A 19,229-nucleotide genomic window follows, 5' to 3' on the forward strand; every position below is an offset into this window, starting at 1 on the left:
GTCAAAGATAACTTACAATTAGCATACATTTTAGGTTGGGGGTATGGTTCTGTTCTGGGCAACACTCCCTGCCCATCCATGCAGCCTATCATGGATAGGAGCAGGGAGAGCATAAATAACCCCCCAAAACAAACCATATGCTGAACGACCCCCAACCACATGACAGCAATCTAACTGAAAATGCTTTACGGAAGGAGAGTGGCGGCGAAGGGGTGCTCTTATGCTATGAGCAGGTAAGAAGAGCAGCTTGCCCCTTTGGGAGGACAGTGGCATCGAAGGGGTGCTCTTATGCTATGAGCAGGTAAGAAGAGCAGCTTGCCCCTTTGGGAGGACAGTGGCATCGAAGGGGTGCTCTTCTTTATAAGCAGAAAGCTCCTTTAATGCAGTACCTGAAAAAGATTAAAGATGCAGAAAACCAGCTAGAATTGCAGCCTAGTTTGCCAGTTTGCAGCAAACACAGCGTACTGCAGCCGTAGAAGCGAGCAAATTAACTGGTTCAGAGATCGCAGATTCTACCTGACCTAAAGCTTTAGCATCCATTTAAAACTCTATAAAAACAGCATATAACTCAATAAATCAACTCATGAGTTTACAGGTTTGTCGCCTCCCATTGACATTTGCGCTCATTGTGATACAAGTCCTCAATCTGATAACCCGCGTGAGTATAGACAAAATTCCTTACCAATACACTCGATAGCTTTATGCAACAAGCATGTTGCTTGCTTAATCACAGCGTGTTGCAGTGGTCAGAGAAACCTAAAGAAATAGAATTCCCAATAACCAGATGAGCCATAAGCAGCAAGCACATTTCAAGAACAATTAGATGGCCTTAAACAACAGCTTAAACATTAGCTTCTTGCTGTTGCAAGTTTACCCGGATACCAGCGTTTTAGGTAGGCGTGGTTAACTCTTAACTTTTATAAAGAATATCTCTTTGGATTTGAGACTTTAGTCTTTGCAACTTTACAGATCTTCTTTATGAACCAAGCGCTTGTAACACTCCAAAGAGAAAGGAAAAATTGAAATCGCATCATATGACCCCTTTAAGATACAGAAGGGCAAGATATTGTAAATAGAGTTTCATCCACAGCAAATCGCCCCTCTGGCTCATTACCATCCACAACAGAAGGATCAGAACATACTACGAAGACTACTAGGCTCAGCAGGATCGGACACACCTAACAAGGTGTGATCTAGATCTTTATGTTTCCTTGAATAATGCGAGGCTAAAGTGGATGCAACTGTAAAGCTGCAATCACAACCTCTCACTAGGCATTTGATTTCTAAACCTTCCTGTATGTGTGACTTCAAATGCTTGATGAGGGAGCTTAAGGTGTCACATGTAACTGTACAAAACTGAGCCACACATTTTAAGGGAGTTTCAAATTGCTTGCAAGGTAGCACAGATGATCCAAGCCCTTTATGCTTTCTATAAATATGAGTTTTCAATACATTTGCTTTGTGATACATCCGAGAGCATTCAGGCACACCGCAATGGCACTTATAATTGGGAGCGTTGCTATGCAGTTTTGAGTGCTGAACAACCTCAATAACAGTCTCAGACACATGCTCACACGAACTGAATTTACAGTTGAACATCGTGTTCTATTCTGTTGAGAAAAACAAAATACGGAGCTAACAGGGATTTAAAATCAACAATCCTGTGATTTTGGATCGTTATAGCTAGAAGATTGCCCTAATAACACCAAGTTAAGATAGTAGGATCACACGCAAAAAAAAAAAAAAAAGAAATTACTAAACACTACTGAACCACATAAAAAGAAATGAACGATATATACACATTAGTTAAAGATAAACGTGAAAATATGGGATATATACAGAAAAACTCAGGTTGTCAACCTTAAAATACATGGTGTGTGTAGCTAGAAAGCTACTTCACCTACCTGTAACTAGTTACTACTGCTGTAAGGTGGCTCACGAATACAAACACCATCAAAAGATAACGATTAAAAGCCAATAATTAACTACAAATCACTGCAAGTCCTTTGGACTGTCTAGTTATAACCAACGTTAATGTACTTGCAAAACACTGATGAGTGCAGTTTGGTCTAACAGCGGGGAAACTGCCGCGCAGCACATTTGGCAGTGGAATTTTCCAGAAACAAAGACGATCAAAATGAGTAACGTTTTTTTTTTTTTTTCCAAACAATAGCTTCATTCGAATATTGACATGCACACTTCATTTTTCAGTGACGCGGCAGGCAACAGCTGCTCTGTATCACACACACAGCATCGGAGAAAATTACGAAGAAGCCCAGCTAACGTTACTAATTAGGGCTACCTTTGCCCTAATCCGCGACACTATAATTGATCTGGTTGATAATATAAAATAAAATTCCTACGTGAAGGCCACAGCTTACCTTACAACTTTATTCCCCAGTGGTCACCGCAGAAAAAATGCTGAGAGAATAGCAGGAAAAGAGAACGATGTTAGCTCTAAGAAAAGCTCATGTTAAAGTTAACAGATAACTACCTTTTTTTTTCTAATAAGGCTTCATGTCTCAGTTAGATATCAACTTAATACGGTACAATTAATACTACAACCAACCAATGTCTGTTCATTTCTTGTTTAAAAAATTGGCGCGCTCAAACCTATGCAAGAATGTTAACCAAAACCTACAACTACTGTAACGCTATTTGGTTAATACTTTTAAATTACATGCACTATCAGATATATATATATGAAAAACAGTCATTAAATTGACAGAATTTGACATTTTAACACTTACCGCTGAATCCGTCGATGAGACCTCGGCGGAGACGAGAGCTCGGATGAAGAACGCTGTTAGCACTAAAAAAAGCTAATGTTAAAGTTAACAGATAATTACCTTTTTTTTTCCCCAAATAAGGCTTCAAAAAATTTCCCGACGTGTAGTTAATGTCTCAGTTAGATATCAGCTTAATACGGTTAAATTAACGCTACAACCAACCAATGTCTGTTAATTTCTTGTTTAAAAAATTGGCGCAAACCTTTGCAAGTATGTTAATCGCTAACAGAAACTACAACTACTGTAAGGCTATTTGGTTAATACTTTTAAAGTACATGCACTATCAGATATATATATATATATATATATATGTGAAAATTAAATTGACAGAATATGACATTTCAACACTTACCACTGAATCCGTCAGATGAGACCTCGGCGGAGACGAGAGAGCTCAGATGAAAAATCGCGGGCAAATTCACAGTAGTTTCCTGTAACTGCATTATTTTCACAGTGAAAATCTGAATACGGCATTATACTGTGAAATATCACAGATAAAGCCTGTGAAGTGATAATAATGTAATTTACTGTGAAATATTACAGTAACATCTTGTGAAATCCTGGAAATAATTTACAGTGTACTAATTCATTAATCAGAGTTTCTTGTTAGATACTAGTAGTTACTAGAGTGCTAATATTGCGTTACTCATGTGTTCTTGTGTAGTTAGTTATTTATGAATGATGGAACAGTATTCTAAAGTGTTACCCAATGTTACTCAGTTCCTACTCAGTCTGCTTACAACCCTGAAGGAGCTCCTCCCCTCATCACCAAACTCATAAGACAGCTTGCTGAATTGCTAACTGTTGGGGCTGTGAGTGCTTAATTTAATCTACTGTTTAATTAAAACATTTAATTATAGTCTTTATGTAAACAAAACAAAAGGAGGTCGACTGTCACTTCCTTCCACTGGAAGACTTAAGGTTAAGTACACTCACAGACGTAAATGTTATACTGCAGCATACTTCACTCACTGCCCATCCTCTGTTATGACATCTGCTATGATTGATGGAGATGTGTTGAATCAAATCTGCATTACACTGAAAAGAATTTGGCAATTTTTTATGACTGCTTAAATTACTGAAGGACAGACAGAATATGCTGTTGCTTCTTTCCCTGAAATAGTAGTCTCTGGTCATCTGCAAGCTTATTTACAAGCTTCAAAGCAAACAGAGCTCATGTCTCACACTGTACAGTGTGCACACCAACTAGATGGACAGATTAGGACACAGAGACCAGGGAAGAGCCCAATGAAGAACCAAAGTGCAGCATAGCTCGAGGGCCAAACCTGCGGTGAAGACTTCCTCATAGGTTTCCTCTCTCAGTAGTTTATCTCCACCTCACTGAGGCTATTGACTGTAATGAAGCCTTGGGTCAAGTTTGGATTTCGATGATTTCTGATTGTGAACTAATTTAGGATCAGGTCAGTGTGTCTGTTCATCTCTTCCTCACTCTCACTTCCACCGTCCCTGATGTTCTCAGCATCCACACTTTTCCTTCAACGAACAGAGGAGTACATGTTTCCAGAGACTGTAATCACAAACACGGCTGAGATTCATGGATTCATCACAGCTGCTATTATTATGTTGTGCTGGATAGGTGTCTTTAATGGGGTTTCTCTTATATTGTAGTTTGACCATCCATCTGTTTTGGTTTTTATCTGTGTCAAATAAGTACTGAAATCAAAACCACTATACAAATACCATTCCACTAGCACAATTTCATTTGCTTTTTCTGCTGTCACCTCCATCCTGCAGCACAAGTGTTGCAGAAAACTGAAGGGGTTTGGTGCTTGCAACATCAAGTAACATCTAAGGAGTAATACCATTATTCAATTTCAAGTGTTGATTTTAGAATGGGATGCAATTATGATTAATCATCTGTCCACCAAGTTGGACACTGTGCATTGTTAGCTATTTCAGCTACAATTTATATTATTGCTGTGGCTGTTGTACTTCCTGAAAATGCATTTACATAAATGCATTTGTGTTATTACTAGAATTTGCAGGGTTTTTTTGTATATATGTAGAGTTCAAGAGCAAAGCATGATAGTAAGGCCTACATGATGGTGGATGAAATAATATCAGTGAGGATGGTGCTAGAGTTAGTGATGAGGAATGGCTGCCAGAAAAAGAAAGATCAGCTGACTTTTGAATCTACAGGAGAGTGAAATAGAAAGTATTCATCAAAAGTGTTTGCACTATTTGAAGCTATATTATTTTCCACGTGATTTATCATTTTATTCAATGGTTTGTTCAATACACACAGTATTACTGTGTTATTACTGTATTATGATTAAAACAGCATCTGTTTAATTAAAAACAAAAACACACAGCCTAGTGGACATATGGAAATCTCTCATATATTCCTAACTCTTGGTATAAATGGTTCTGCACTTAAATCTTGCATGAATTTCACATATTGGATGTGAAATAAACATTTCATATCGGTATTATTTTCAGCACAGCACTGAACAGCGTGTTTAAATATGCATTTCATCAAAGAATTCAACTCTGAATACCTCTGACATTATTTAATTTATGTCCTTTTATGTAGGCCTATGTAAATTTCTATGCACTTTTGTGATTTCTGTGTGTGAACAGGACTTGTAACAGTAGGTTGTTAGCCAGTAAAATAAAAGGAGGAGGAGGAGCAGAAGAAGAGGACTGTGTTCAATTATCTAAAAAAGACAGGACATATGGAAAGAATATAAATTGTAATTGTGGTATTTTTTGTTTTCCCTTTTTTAAATATTATTATAAAGAATTATTTTAATATTATAATTTATACCAAATCTGTTCACTCCACACTCCAGATCAGTAGGTGGCGGTAATGCACCTTTAAGTTGGTTTGCCAAAAAATAGAAGAAGAAGAAGAGGACTTTTATTTTGATCTGGCAATATGACGCCACAAGGCTGCGCCACGCTCCTGCAACTGTTGTGATTCGACTGAAGAAAGGTTTGAGTTTTAACCATTAAACAGTGTTTAAATTAGCGCAACTCTTTCAGATGAGTTTATAGTTTTACAAGAACTGTAGTGGTATTTTTTTCCCCCTTGTTTAAAAAAAAAAAAAAAATCTTTCTCTCTACCAAATCTGTTCACTCCACACTCCAGATCAGTAGGTGGCGGTAATGCACCTTTAAGTTGGTTTGCCAAAAAATAGAAGAAGAAGAAGAGGACTTTTATTTTGATCTGGCAATATGACGCCACAAGGCTGCGCCACGCTCCTGCAACTGTTGTGATTCGACTGAAGAAAGGTTTGAGTTTTAACCATTAAACAGTGTTTAAATTAGCGCAACTCTTTCAGATGAGTTTATAGTTTTACAAGAACTGTAGAACGAATGATGTATTATTAAATATAACATTGTAATGCTTTAGCTAACATCAAGGAACGTTATGTTTGGGAGTAAAGTGCGTCTCATTTCGATCCTTATATCGTAAATCGATATATCGTAAACACGAATTCAGTCTCTTACAAGCGGGAATGAGAGAAACGGAGCTTTTAGAAACTCAGAACCAGTTAATTTACAAAATGATTGAGTCGCAGGCGACACCAGCTGTTCAAAGCAGTGTAAATAACGCAATGAGAACACTAACATACAGTGACAACGTTTCAGATGAGCAAATGTTCTCATTAAAGTTGTTCTTTCTGTTCATTATTCTCTCTCCAAACATGACAGTGCCCAGAGAGGCAGCAGAACGCCTGGTGAAGCAACAGATATCCACGTTAATGTTATAAAGATGGCTTTTATTAAAGAGGAGAGTGAAGACGTGACGATTGAAGAAGCATTCAGAGTCAAACATGAAGATCCTGAGGAACTAACAGGTTGGTTTTAATTCTCAAAGCTGAACTCAGGCATTTGATCTTTTTTAAAATGTTGACATTTACAGAAATTAATATTGTTTGAGAATGTCACACAAGTGGCCAAAATTTAAAGTGTTCTTATTTGATATGGGGCCTCATTTATAGAGTGTGCGTACGCTTAAAGGGGTCATATGATGCTATTTTAACGATCATTATTTTGTGTATTTGGTGTAACAGAATATGTTGACATGCTTTAATGTTCAAAAACACATTATTTTTCAAATACTGTACATTATTGTAGGTCCTCTATGCCCCGCCTCTCTCGTCGTTTTCAACAAAGCCCCTCCTTTGACAAGCGCAGTCTGCTCTGATTGGCCAGCTGACCCAGTGCTTTGTGATTGGCCGAACACCACAAGCAAGCATGCCATTATCGCGAGCGTCAGCTTTCAAAGTAAATATCAAGACAGTTAATGATGTCGTTAGTTTTACCATCAGTTCAAGCCTGAAAGGGCAACAGAGTCGCGTGACAGACACAGTGATGATACAGTACACAAGCCGCGGTTAAGACAGCTGACGTGCTATGATTTCTGACAGTTCACTCTCCTGTGATGTGACCCTGTTCCCCACACACTCTCACTCACTCACTCACACACTCACTCTCACTCACACGCTCACTCACACACTCACTCACACACTCACTCACACGCTCGCTCGCTCACTCACTCACACACTCGCTCACACACTCACTCGCTCACTCACTCGCTCACACACTCACTCACTCACTCACACACTCGCTCACACACTCGCTCACTCACTCACTCACTCACACGCTCGCTCACTCACTCGCTCACTCACTCACTCACACGCTCGCTCACTCGCTCACTTGCTCACACACTCGCTCACTCGCTCACTCACACACTCACTCACTCACTCACACACACACACACTCACACACACTCTCGCTCACTTATTCACTCACTCACACTCTCACTCACTCACTCGCTCACTCACGCACTCGCTCGCTCACTCACTCACTCACTCACTCACTCACTCACTCACACACACTCACACACACACTCGCACACACATGTTGTGTTTCCATGTTTTATGGGGACATTCCATAGGCGTAATGGTTTTTATACTGTACAAACTGTATGTGCTATTGCCCTACACCAACCCTATCCCTAAACCTACCCCTTACAGGAAACTTTGTGCATTTTTACTTTCTCAAAAAAACTCATTCTGTATGATTTATAAGCTTGTTTCCTCATGGGGACCTCAAAAATGTCCCCACAAGGTCGAAATTTACTAGTATTACTATCCTTGTGGGGACATTTGGTCCCCATAACGTGATAAATACCAGGTACACACACACTCACTCACACACACACACACACTCTCACACACACGCACGCGCGCACACACACACACACACGACGCGTTACTCTGCGCTGCGCAAAACTCCGCATTTGAACAGTCAGTAGCAAATACTTAAACTAATAACAAAACATATTTACAGTCGCTGATTCAGAAGCGCCAGATTGTCATAGCAAAGTCGGAATTGACCCTTTTTTTTTTTTTAGAAATAGCCTTTGTGCACAGCCAGCCTTGTACTCTTCTAGGTTAAAAAAACTGTCGTCCATAAAATGCGTTGCACAAATTCGAACATCTGGGTTGTGCTGTTCTGTTGTAAATAAATCTTAACCAATGATTCCTAATTGCATCTACTTCCGGAATGCCAAATAAAGTGCTTTTGCTTTCGCACTGAAACACACAGCGTCTCCCTGACATGCTGCATCAACACTACTGCTGTTCCTGAAACCACGCCTTCTTTCTTTGCGTGCACATTTGGGCGGCATTATGCTAATATTTCCACATAGTGATGTAGACATGTGGGGGCGTGTTAGAACGAGGCGTTTTAGGTAGGTGTGGCTGACTCTTAACTTTTATAAAGAATATCTCTTTGGATTTGAGACTTTAGTCTTTGCAACTTTACAGATCTTCTTTATGCACCAAGAGCTTGTAACACTCCAAAGAGAAAGGATAAATTGAAATCGCATGATATGACCCCTTTAAATCCACGTCAACGCTCATATTTGTAAAAACTGCCTTTGACATGGAAACGTGCTTAGCATCACGTCAGCGTCTCAGCAGACGTACGCACTTTTTCTTGTCAAAACACTGCAGGTTTTTGGAAACGTAAGCTGTTCTTGCAGCTCGCTGTTCTAAATTAAAGCATTTGGATGATGACTGGTGATCTTTTATATGTTAATGACATTAATTAAGAATCGTTTACAAGGCAGAGAGCTGAAACCATTCAGTTGTGCACAAGTTCAAGATCATTTGTGATTCATAGATTTCACATCTGAAAGAGATGTACGTTCATTCTATGAATCACACGTATGCATATTTGAGAGATGATCGTAAAATCAAATTTAGGATGGTTTCTGCACAACATTTTATAAATGAGGCCCAACAGAGCGGGTCACCTCATGTGGTCAGACATGTTGAGATCACATGACCAGCCACTAAAATGCTAATACGTATAGCTGAGAAGCTCCAAGTTGGGCATTCGTTATTACGACATGTCTCAGATTAAATTACGACATTAATACGGAAGTAGTTTTAAATAATTCGTTTTTTGTAATATGAAACCTAATAACAACTTATGAACTAATAACAACAACAACAAACGTTCATTTCTTTGACTTCATTATGAAACAGTATCTTAACAAAACCTTTTATATCAAGCGAACCGTAAAATGTGAGTGATGAACTTTATGGTTGTTGTCTATAAGTGATTTTTTTTGTCTTCTCGTCATCAAAAGCTTTCACTGTATCAAACCAGTGTCTTGTAAACATGACTTTTCTGATTAAAAACACCTTTACGCCCTTTACTTAAAATAAGATTATAAAATAATTGAGTGGCAGTGAGACTCATCTATTAATGCTTCCTTTTATAAAAAAAAAAAAAAAAATGCAGTGAATACTGTTTGTGTTTTTCACCTTTTTTTTGTAAAACACACGGAAGCTAATGATGAATATCATTAGCCTCATAAAAGTCAAAGGAGCGAAAACACTTAGTTTACAAAATATTATCATTGAAACATACTAACATACCTGAAAATGCTGTAAATAGCAGTATATAATCATTAGAACAAACAGTAATGTCAAAAACACAAGATAACTAATGAAATAAAACATCACCCGTTGACAGAGTTTGGTAGAGTTTCTGCATGCTGTCTACATTGTTTCTTCAATTGATGGGCTTTGGCAAGCAAATAAAACAGCCTGTGGCCAATAACTTTATAGTAAACTGCAGCATACATTGTTTTAATCAAACTGTTTGAAAATTTGTGAGCGACACAAACAGTTCAAATCAAAGACACAAATTGCACACTAAAGAGATCACCTGTTGTGGTGTTCACATCTTCCAACAACCTCAATTGTAAATTTACTATCAGAAGTTTATTTAGGATGAATGTTTCTTCTCCAGGGGCCGGTTGCACCAGCAGTTACGTACTTTACAACTTAGCCTAGTTGCGACATAAAGTGGCAAAATAATTGTTTTACTAAATATTTTTGTGTTGCATCATTAAACTTAAATTTAACTCTACATAGAAACAGGAAGTCTTTGACCAGGTGATCCATATGAAATAGGAGATTTATTGAATTGCATCAATAAGCTAATTTATCACGACTTTTGACTTTTTTTAATGACTTTTAGCAGTTCTTTAACACAAAGGTGATCTAAACGACACACTTACCCTTCCGTCTTTGCTATCATTAAAACACTCTGCTTAGAAAAACTTAGACTAAACCTTGAGTTTTGCAGTTTTGGTCAGGTTGTGGGGAAATATAAAACTGGATATCATTGTCATAACAGTGGAAACTAATGACAGTGTAAGGAAATTAGTTCAGTTCAAAGGGAATCGAATCCAAAGATTCAAAATCAACTTGATTAAAACTGATTAAAAATTGATAGTTTACACTTTATCAACTATTTGTCCAGCCAAACGTTAAAATTAGTATATCTTAACAATTTTGATATTTATATTATTCCCTTGGCTAAAGGTCATAATACATGCAAGTGATGATGTATTTGCTAGGTAACAAGATCTGGGCATGAGGTTAGCTTTATAAACATAACACAAGACACTGCTTCTTTAAAATGAAACAAGAATTTATTATTTGCTACTCTAAGATACATGAAACTACTACTAAAAGCGCGCACACACACACACACACACATACAGTTGAGAGGATGAGAGTTACTGAGTTAGCACCAGTTTCAGAGAGAGAAGAGACCTTGTTTACTTGCGTTTTGGTTGAAAACAGGGTTTTCCTCGTTGGCTTGTCTCAGGGAATCACGGCGCTTCTGATTGGTTGGCGATCGTTCTTTGCATGATGTCTTGGGATTCACTCAACGATGAATGGAGGGTTGCCTGGTTACGTAGGAGCTTTGGAGGTCAGTTGCCTTAGTTACGGAGAGTGATGCGCTCTAAGTTGTTCTGAGAGTCTGCGTTGAGCGGCCGAGTCTTTGAAGATTTCGGCAGAGTCACGAAGTTTCAGCTGGTTCTGTAGAGTTCTGGATGGCACAATCGCGTGATGGTGCAGCGAGTGAGTGCAAGTGAGAGCGCGATCAAACGAAGGCGAAAGGCACTGAATCTGTTCGGACATTGGGTTTTGAGCAAGCCACATACGTCCGTCCCACAACGCGGTGTTCCAATCAGACATTGCTGCAGGGCAGGGCCACGCCCCATACCATTCCTCTTCGTGCATAAATTAACCTAATGCTCTGTCTGTCATGTGGGGAACATCCTTGTGAGATAACTTCAATAAAGTGTCGTACTACGAACAGTGTATATAATACCAACTTTTCATTCACGTCACGCCACGCCACGCCACAGCCATATCACCCTGCAGCCCAAGACTGGTTGCCCACTGAAGCTAAGCAGGGTTGAGCCTGGTCAGTACCTGGATGGGAGACCTCCTGGGAAAACTAGGTTGCTGCTGGAAGCGGTGTTAGTGAGGCCAGCAGGGGGTGCTCACCCTGTGGTCTGCGTGGGTCCTAACGCCCCAGTATAGTGACGGGGACACTATACTGTCAAAAAGCACCGTCTTTCGGATGAGACGTTAAACCGAGGTCCTGACTCTCTGTGGTCATTAAAAATCCCATGGCACTTCTCGTAAAGAGTAGGGGTGTAACCCCGGTGTCCTGGCCAAATTGCCCCCCTGGCCCTTGTCAGTCATGGCCTCCTAATAATCCCCAACCACTTGATTGGCTCTATGACTTTCTCTCCTCTCCACCTGTAGCTGGTGTGTGGTGAGTGCACTGGCGCCACTGTCCTGTGGCTGCCGTCGCATCATCCAGGTTGATGCTGCACACTGGTGGTGGTTGAGGAGAGACCCCCCCCCACATGATTGAAAGCACTTTGGGTGTACAACAATACACAATAAAGCGCTATATAAATGCATCATTCATTCATTCAACATTCTGCAAATAAAACAAGCTTTCATTCAACATCAAATGTCAGGTATCTTGCATGCACATTAATAACTTTATCTACTTAAAGGGGGTTATAAAACATCGATTAACTTCATAGGTTACAATTAACACATCAAGCATATAAAAGATAAAACACATTATTCGTGAATATATTTGCTGTAGTAGCAACGGTAATAACTGATTGTCTTTTAAAAATCATCAGAGTTCATGTGTTCTTTTGTTGGAGATAAAGACTGCATTTTGGGAATGTGTAGAGAAGGAGGGGGCAGATGTCCTGAGGTCAAGAAAGTGTCACGCTGTGGAGATCCTGTGAGCCTCCCGGCTCAGAGTAAGGATGTAAGTCTGTCTTTTCCTTGTTTATTCGCTTATCAATTTATGCGTAAATGGTCATGGGGTACCACGGGCCACCTGTTGCTTGAGTTAAACGTTATCACGGTGTATTAGATCCTTTGTGTTGTAGGCCTGGAGAGTGTCCCGTAATTTACCCTTTTCCTGTGTCTTTACATGGATTTATGCAAATTGATCATGGGTGACAATCACCCCTTTGGTGGTTTAAAGGGTTAGTTCACCCAAAAATGAAAATTAGCCCATAAATTACTCACCCTCAAGTCATCCTAGGTGTATATGACGTTCTTCTTTCAGACGAATCCAGTCGGAGTTATATTAAAAATTGTCTTTGATCTTTCAAGCTGTTTGCCACTCAGCGGGTGTTGCATGCGTCAGTCCAAAAGAAGTTAAATAAAATGCGCCCATCCATAAAAAAAAAAGCATCTCACACGGCTCCGGGGGGGGGTGACAAAGGCCTTCTGTAGCGAATCGATGCGTTTTTGTAAGAAAAATATCCATATTCAAAACTTAATAATCACTTGAATCTAGCTTGCGCCAACAGTCCTACACGGAAGCAGTTCCGGGAGCATGACGTATGAGGTCAGTGCTGCGCATGCGCCGGTGAGTCTCGTGAAAACCAACGTTTGTTAACAGGAGCAAAGGAAGCAAAGTTTCCTTACTTTAGCAAAGGAAAACCAGTCTCCTCTTGGCTTATATCGAAATCCTCCGACATTCTTCTTTACAAATCCTCGTTTTGTACTTCTAATTAGTGACCGTTGTTTTGTTTTGATCTCTCCGCTGCGCTTCCGCGTTCGTCACATCTGAGCGGCGCATGCGCAGCACTGACCTCATACGTCATCCACCCGGAGCTGCTTCTGTGTAGGACTGTTGACGCAAGCTAGATTAAAGTGATTATTACGTTTTGAATATGGATATTTTTCTTACAAAAACGCATCGATTCGCTACAGGAGGCCTTTGTTCACCCCCCGGAGCAGTGTGAGACACTTTTTTTTATGGATGGGCGCATTTTAATTAAGTGCTTTTGGACTGATGCATGCAACACCCGCTGAGTGCCATGAAACAGCTTGAAATATCAAAGACAATTTTTAATATAACTCCGACTGGATTCGCCTGAAAGAAGAAAGTCATATACACCGAGGATGACTTGAGGGTGAGTAATTTATGGGCTAATTTTCATTTGTGGGTGAACTAACCATTTAAGTCATTCCAGATGGATGGAGTTCTCTCTCCTGTTGATTGAGTTAGGTCTATCACTGGTTTATTTATCTCTTAAGAAAATAACGCAGCGTGTTCTCCAGACAAGGAGGCATCGTTGTTGGTCGTTGATTAATTTTATGACCTCAGATGATTTGGGATGGGGAATCTTTAGATTCTTCTGGAATGTGGTGATTCTGTAGGATATTGGGGCTCAAAAAGCAAAGCCCCTACAACAGTATCTCTAATAGCAAACATTTACAAAAAGAAAAACAAAAGACCTGATACCGAGCCCTGTGGCACTCTACATCTGTTTGTGTGAAGAGACACCCCATCAGACACAACTTTGGATAGGATAGCTAGGACCTGAATGTGCTAATGCTTGTCCACCAATGGCAAAATAATTCTCAAGCTATCCAAGAGAATGTCATAGTCTATGTTGTCGAAAGAATACTTGTAACTTTTATAATCACAGATTCTGTGCTACATAGTGACTTAAATCCTGAAATTCTTCACAATTCTCCATTTCTCTTGTTGAGAAAACACTATTTTTCTAATGTTTTGGATATAAATGGTAGCTCTGAGATCGGTCTATAGCGCATTCACAACAAATCTTAAGGCTAAATGCTCCTAATGCAGAAATTCAGAAGCAACTTATCATAATAATATCAAATAAAATTATTGGAGAATACAGCCTGTTCTTCTGTTTTTTTAATTTTATTTTTGTAATGGCTATGGTAATTGATAGCTTGAAAGTACGTAGGGCATGTCCTAAAGAAAGCTAAGAGTTCACAATATGGAGAAGTTCTGGGAGTGGCTTAGTGTGAATAGGATCTAGCATGCATTTTGTTGCTTTTGAAGCTTTACATGTCAAATTGTTTTGATGTCTGTTGCTTTGTGCCATTAAACAGGATATTTGATGTAGTTTTTTTTTTTCATCTTAGGCCTGATGGCGCTGAAAGAGGAGAATCAAGAGCTGAATGAAAAAGAAGATAAAGATGAGAAACGTGATTTCATGACTGAAGAAAACGTTCTTAATTGCTCCGGGACTGAAAAGACTTTGTCAAGAAAAACAGCTAAAAAGACAGCGACTAGAGGTAATTACACCTGCCAACAGTGTGGAAAGATTTTTAATCAAAATAGAAACCTTACAGTCCACATGAGAGTTCACACAGGAGAGAAGCCTTATACATGCCAGCAGTGTGGAAAGAGTTTCAGTCAAAAAGCAAGTGTTAAAATCCATATGAGAGTTCACACTGGAGAGAACCCTTACACCTGCCAACAGTGTGGAAAAAGTTTCAATAGAAAAGGAAACCTGACAGTCCACATGAGAGTTCACACAAGAGAAACCCCATTCTCCTGCCAACAGTGTGGAAAAGGCTTCACTCAGAAAGGAAGCCTTAAAGTCCACATGAGAATTCACACTGGAGAAAACCCTTTTACCTGCCAAGAGTGTGGAAAAGGTTTCATTCGAAAAGCAAGTCTTAAAAGCCATATGAGAGTTCACACTGGAGAGAAGCCTTTCACATGCTCTCAATGTGGAACGAGTTTTAAACATAAAGGAACCCTTAATGCCCACATGAGAATTCACACTGGAGAGAAGCCGTTTGTGTGCGCTCAGTGTGGAAAGTGTTTCAGATTTACAGTAACCCTTAATCACCACATGAGAATTCACACAAGAGAGAACCGTTTTGTATGTCATCAGTGTGGAAGGAGTTTCACAGACAAGAAGCATCTCAAGAATCATGTAAAGATTCATTTGGGAGAGAAGCCTTTCATGTGCCTTCACTGTGGAAAGACTTGCAAAAACAAAACAAACCTTGAGGTTCACATAAGAGTTCACACTGGAGAGAAGCCTTTCACCTGCCCTCGGTGTGGAAAGCGTTTTGCACTCAAAGGAAACCGTGAGGTTCACATGAGGCTTCACACCGGAGACAAGCCTTACAAGTGTCTTAAATGTAAGAAGAGTTTCACGTATCTTAGAGAGATGAAATGTCATTTGCAAACTCATTCTGAAAAGAAACTACAACATTCAGTGTGTGACAACAAGTTTACTAAGAGGAGCATTTTCAAAAATCATCTCCGTTTTTACTCTGGAAAAAAGCGAATTAATTTTGATCAGTGTGATAAAAAATGTATTTTGCCATCACACTTACAGATACACCTGAAAAGTCATGCAGATGTGAGACCCTATTCTTGTCCTTTCTGTAGAAAGAGTTTTAAATGGCTCAGCAGTTTAAAATGGCACCAGAAAACATGTATGTCTGTGAAATCAAAGCTACTTTCACACCGCAAGTGAATGTGGGCCAAATGGATTTTCTGCTTTTTTTTTTTTTTCTTTTTCACCTTTGGTGAGGCTGATGTGCATAAGATATGGATTAAAGGTTTCCTCCCTCAGGAATCTAATATTTAATCTGATAATTGTGTTTTGGTCATCTGCTGAGTTCCAGGCTGGAAGGTGGACGGATCATAGGATTGGTGGGTGAACTGATGGACATTTTTTCATTTAGCACTAGTGATGCCATCACTAGTGGTGTTATGGGTGCCTTTTGACCAACTGTCTCATCCTTTATACCATAAGGCAGCATATGAAAAGTGAACGATCTATTCCAATGTCGCAAATAATGATCTGCATTGTTAATTTCTTCAAAGAATGTAGCTGCTTGTATATTTGAAATGTGATTTCATGATAGGATTGGAAATGTAAGAATCTGTATAGGATCTGCTGGTTCTATATCCTGACATAGCATATGAAAAATAATGGTGAAGTACATCGTATTTAGTATTTAAGGTAAAGATGATAACATCAGCTGAATGATTGTGTTAAACAAAGTTTGTAGCAAGACGTTTCTGACAGTTCCTGTTCTCTTTATTGTAAGTCAAATGAGCTGGATTACTGACTCTCACCTTTTGTTTTTAATGACACTTGGTGCCCCTGTCCCTTTCTTTGAATAATTATGCTGACTGGATTTGGACCGGTCAAATTCTTATACCTGCATAGTTCATTTGCACACTTTAAGGTCGTCTCCCAGTTGCTTTGTCTCCATCTCTAAGCACTGTCCTTTAAATGTATATAAAACTACAATGTACAGATCCCTGGTTAGACTTGATGACTGCAGCAATCAACAGCACATTCTTAATAAAGAATCCTGCTATAGATACACAGAGCCTCCTGGTCTTTGCTTCTGAGTTTCTGACAGTAACAGTCATGTCATATATGTAATGTGATTAAAAATCACTTGTGCTGTTTGTCATATAAAAAAAAATATATATAATAACAATAATAATCATTATTATTATTATTAAACCAGGAGTAAATGGTTTCACTAATGCAAAATACATTTCATTGCAGAAGAGATTGTTTGACCACCAGATGTTCTTTGGGAGGAGTGAGATGTCATTTGATCCTTGCTTATACTTTATATCAGGATTTCCTAAATTAATGTTACATAATAATATAAATGAAATCACATGTAAAATTAAAATAATTTGAGGCTGCACAATTGATCAAAACTGAAATGAAGTGAGTGCTGCTTCTCTGATTATGGCATTGGCTTAAAGTTGTGACTTTTTTTGTCTCCCCTGCATTGAGTGTGAATTAATCTTTAACAAAGCCCACTCACAAGTATCATTTAAAATTGAACAGATCGGTATAATAGACAACGCGATACTGCAGTCTAAAATAATTAAAAGTCATGGGAAATCGGATAATGAAATGCAAAATGTGCCCTCAGACCCAGAGAGCAGCACAAGATATGGGAGGAAGATGGAGGCAAGTGAGCCTGCTGATAAACATCCTAGTAATGGCGAATGCATTTAAACCACTGGAAAAGTGAACTAGTGTTAAGATTATTGAGGTTCACTCTGGGGTCACAGAGGTTACAAAAAGAATAATGGAAACTGAGGAACGTATCTCTAAATCATTCAATTGAGAAGTAGAGCCGACACCCCAGAAATAAGGTGTTGAATAAGGTGGATGATTGGAATGCAAAGGCTGGAGAAATGATCTCCTAATTCTGACTAGTCAGACTTCCATAGAAAGAAGAAGGTATAGATAGGGCTGGGCGGTATATCGAGTTTGTACGGTATATTGATATTTTCTTTATTAGCGATTCGATATGAGGCAATACCATTTATATGGATATACAGTAGTTTGATACCAGCGCATCTGAAAATAAAGTGGAGGACACAGACTGAGCTGCTGCGGATAAAGTGCATAATCCAATTTGTTCTAAACATGTGACAAGCTTCATATTAAGGCCTTTAAAAACCGGTAAGACATAGTTTATAGTTTTGTTTCGCATATTAGTTTAAGCGGCTCGGCCCGCCAGATGCTTGGACAGAAAGGCTGCATATGCCGCTGACAGAGACATAGGCTACTCGCGCTGTTTAATGTGTTTGAGATGTGCTGTCTTCCTGAATGCAGAACTTACATTTCACAGGTGTATTCTCCATCTGTAAATGTTAGAAAACCATGGAAATATTTCAATTTTTTTCTGTCAGAAGTGCATGAGCCTTCTGCTTTAGGATTCTCCTCCAAACTTCACAGACTTCAGTGAACGAGCGCCGCCGAGCTCATACACGCCAAACTGACAGAGCTCAATTAAATAGGACCACAATTATTCTGACTAAAATATACATTTCACTGAAATATTTGTAGTTGGACAATAAATGTGACATGTAGAATTTTAAACTTACAAGTAAGTCTATTTTTATGATAGCACTGACTGTAAAGTGACTGTAATGGGGGTAATCAAAGAAGCCTAACACAACTCTGTGCTTTTGTTCTCATTTATTTTCATTTTTAGTTTAGTGAATGTAACTTCTGCTTTAAAAGCCTTATTTTTGTTTTTAGATTGCAATGTTACAATGTTAGAATGAAATGTGATTTTAACCCTTTTTTGCACATAATATAAAGGCATACATGGTTACATTCACTTTATTTGTTTTCATAGCCTTTAATATGTATTGTTTTGTTGGACAACATTGGGCGGTAAGTGAAATATATATATATTAAATACAGATTTAAAAAAAAAAAATCCAAATACAAAAACGAAAATATCGAGATATATACCGTATATCACAAATCTGGCAAAAAAATACAGAGATATGAATTTTTACCCATATCGCCCAGCCCTAGGTATAGATGCCTTCTTCATTAGTCAACAGAAGAGATGGACGGCAGCACGTGTTTTGCTTAAAGGGATAGTTCACCCAAAAATGAAAATTTGATGTTTATCTGCTTTACCCCCAGGGCATCCAAGATGTAGGTGACTTTGTTTTTTCAGTAGAACACAAATGATGATTTTTAACTCCAACCGTTGCAGTCTATCAGTCGTATAATGCATGGCAATGGTAACAAAATCTATGAGAGTAAAAAAAAACATGCACAGACAAATCCAAATTAAACCCTGCGGCTCGTGACGACACACTGATGTCCTAAGACACAAAACGATCAGTAATATAAACAGTATTTATATCATTTTTTTACCTCTAATACACCACTATGTCCAACTGCCTTGAGCGCGCGCACGGCATCCGGAAGAGATCTCTCGCGCGTATACGTCACTCATTGTTTACACAGTG

General features: G+C 38.9%; 1 protein-coding gene across 4 annotated transcripts; it reads left to right on the plus strand.

The window, feature by feature from the left end:
- The first annotated feature begins 5,729 nt into the window (after positions 1–5,729).
- On the plus strand, positions 5,730–16,782 carry LOC107654086 (gastrula zinc finger protein XlCGF26.1-like). 4 transcript variants are annotated; one of them, XM_016441010.1, is made up of 3 exons: positions 5,730–5,745; positions 6,468–6,613; positions 14,588–16,782. In XM_016441010.1, the coding sequence occupies exons 2-3, from the start codon at positions 6,529–6,531 to the stop codon at positions 15,940–15,942; spliced, it is 1,440 nt and encodes a 479-aa protein (XP_016296496.1). In that variant the 5' UTR covers positions 5,730–5,745; positions 6,468–6,528; the 3' UTR covers positions 15,943–16,782. The 4 variants fall into 4 exon arrangements, with proteins under 4 accessions (XP_016296496.1, XP_016296500.1, XP_016296497.1 ...); XM_016441014.1 differs by lacking the exon at positions 5,730–5,745 and adding an exon at positions 5,996–6,044; XM_016441011.1 differs by lacking the exon at positions 5,730–5,745 and adding an exon at positions 12,304–12,437 and having other exon boundaries at positions 6,581–6,613.
- Positions 16,783–19,229: the final 2,447 nt, after the last annotated feature.

This window comes from Sinocyclocheilus anshuiensis, unplaced genomic scaffold, assembly GCF_001515605.1.
Source record: "Sinocyclocheilus anshuiensis isolate Anshui unplaced genomic scaffold, SAMN03320099.WGS_v1.1 scaffold683, whole genome shotgun sequence".
Taxonomy (NCBI): Eukaryota; Metazoa; Chordata; class Actinopteri; order Cypriniformes; family Cyprinidae; genus Sinocyclocheilus; species Sinocyclocheilus anshuiensis.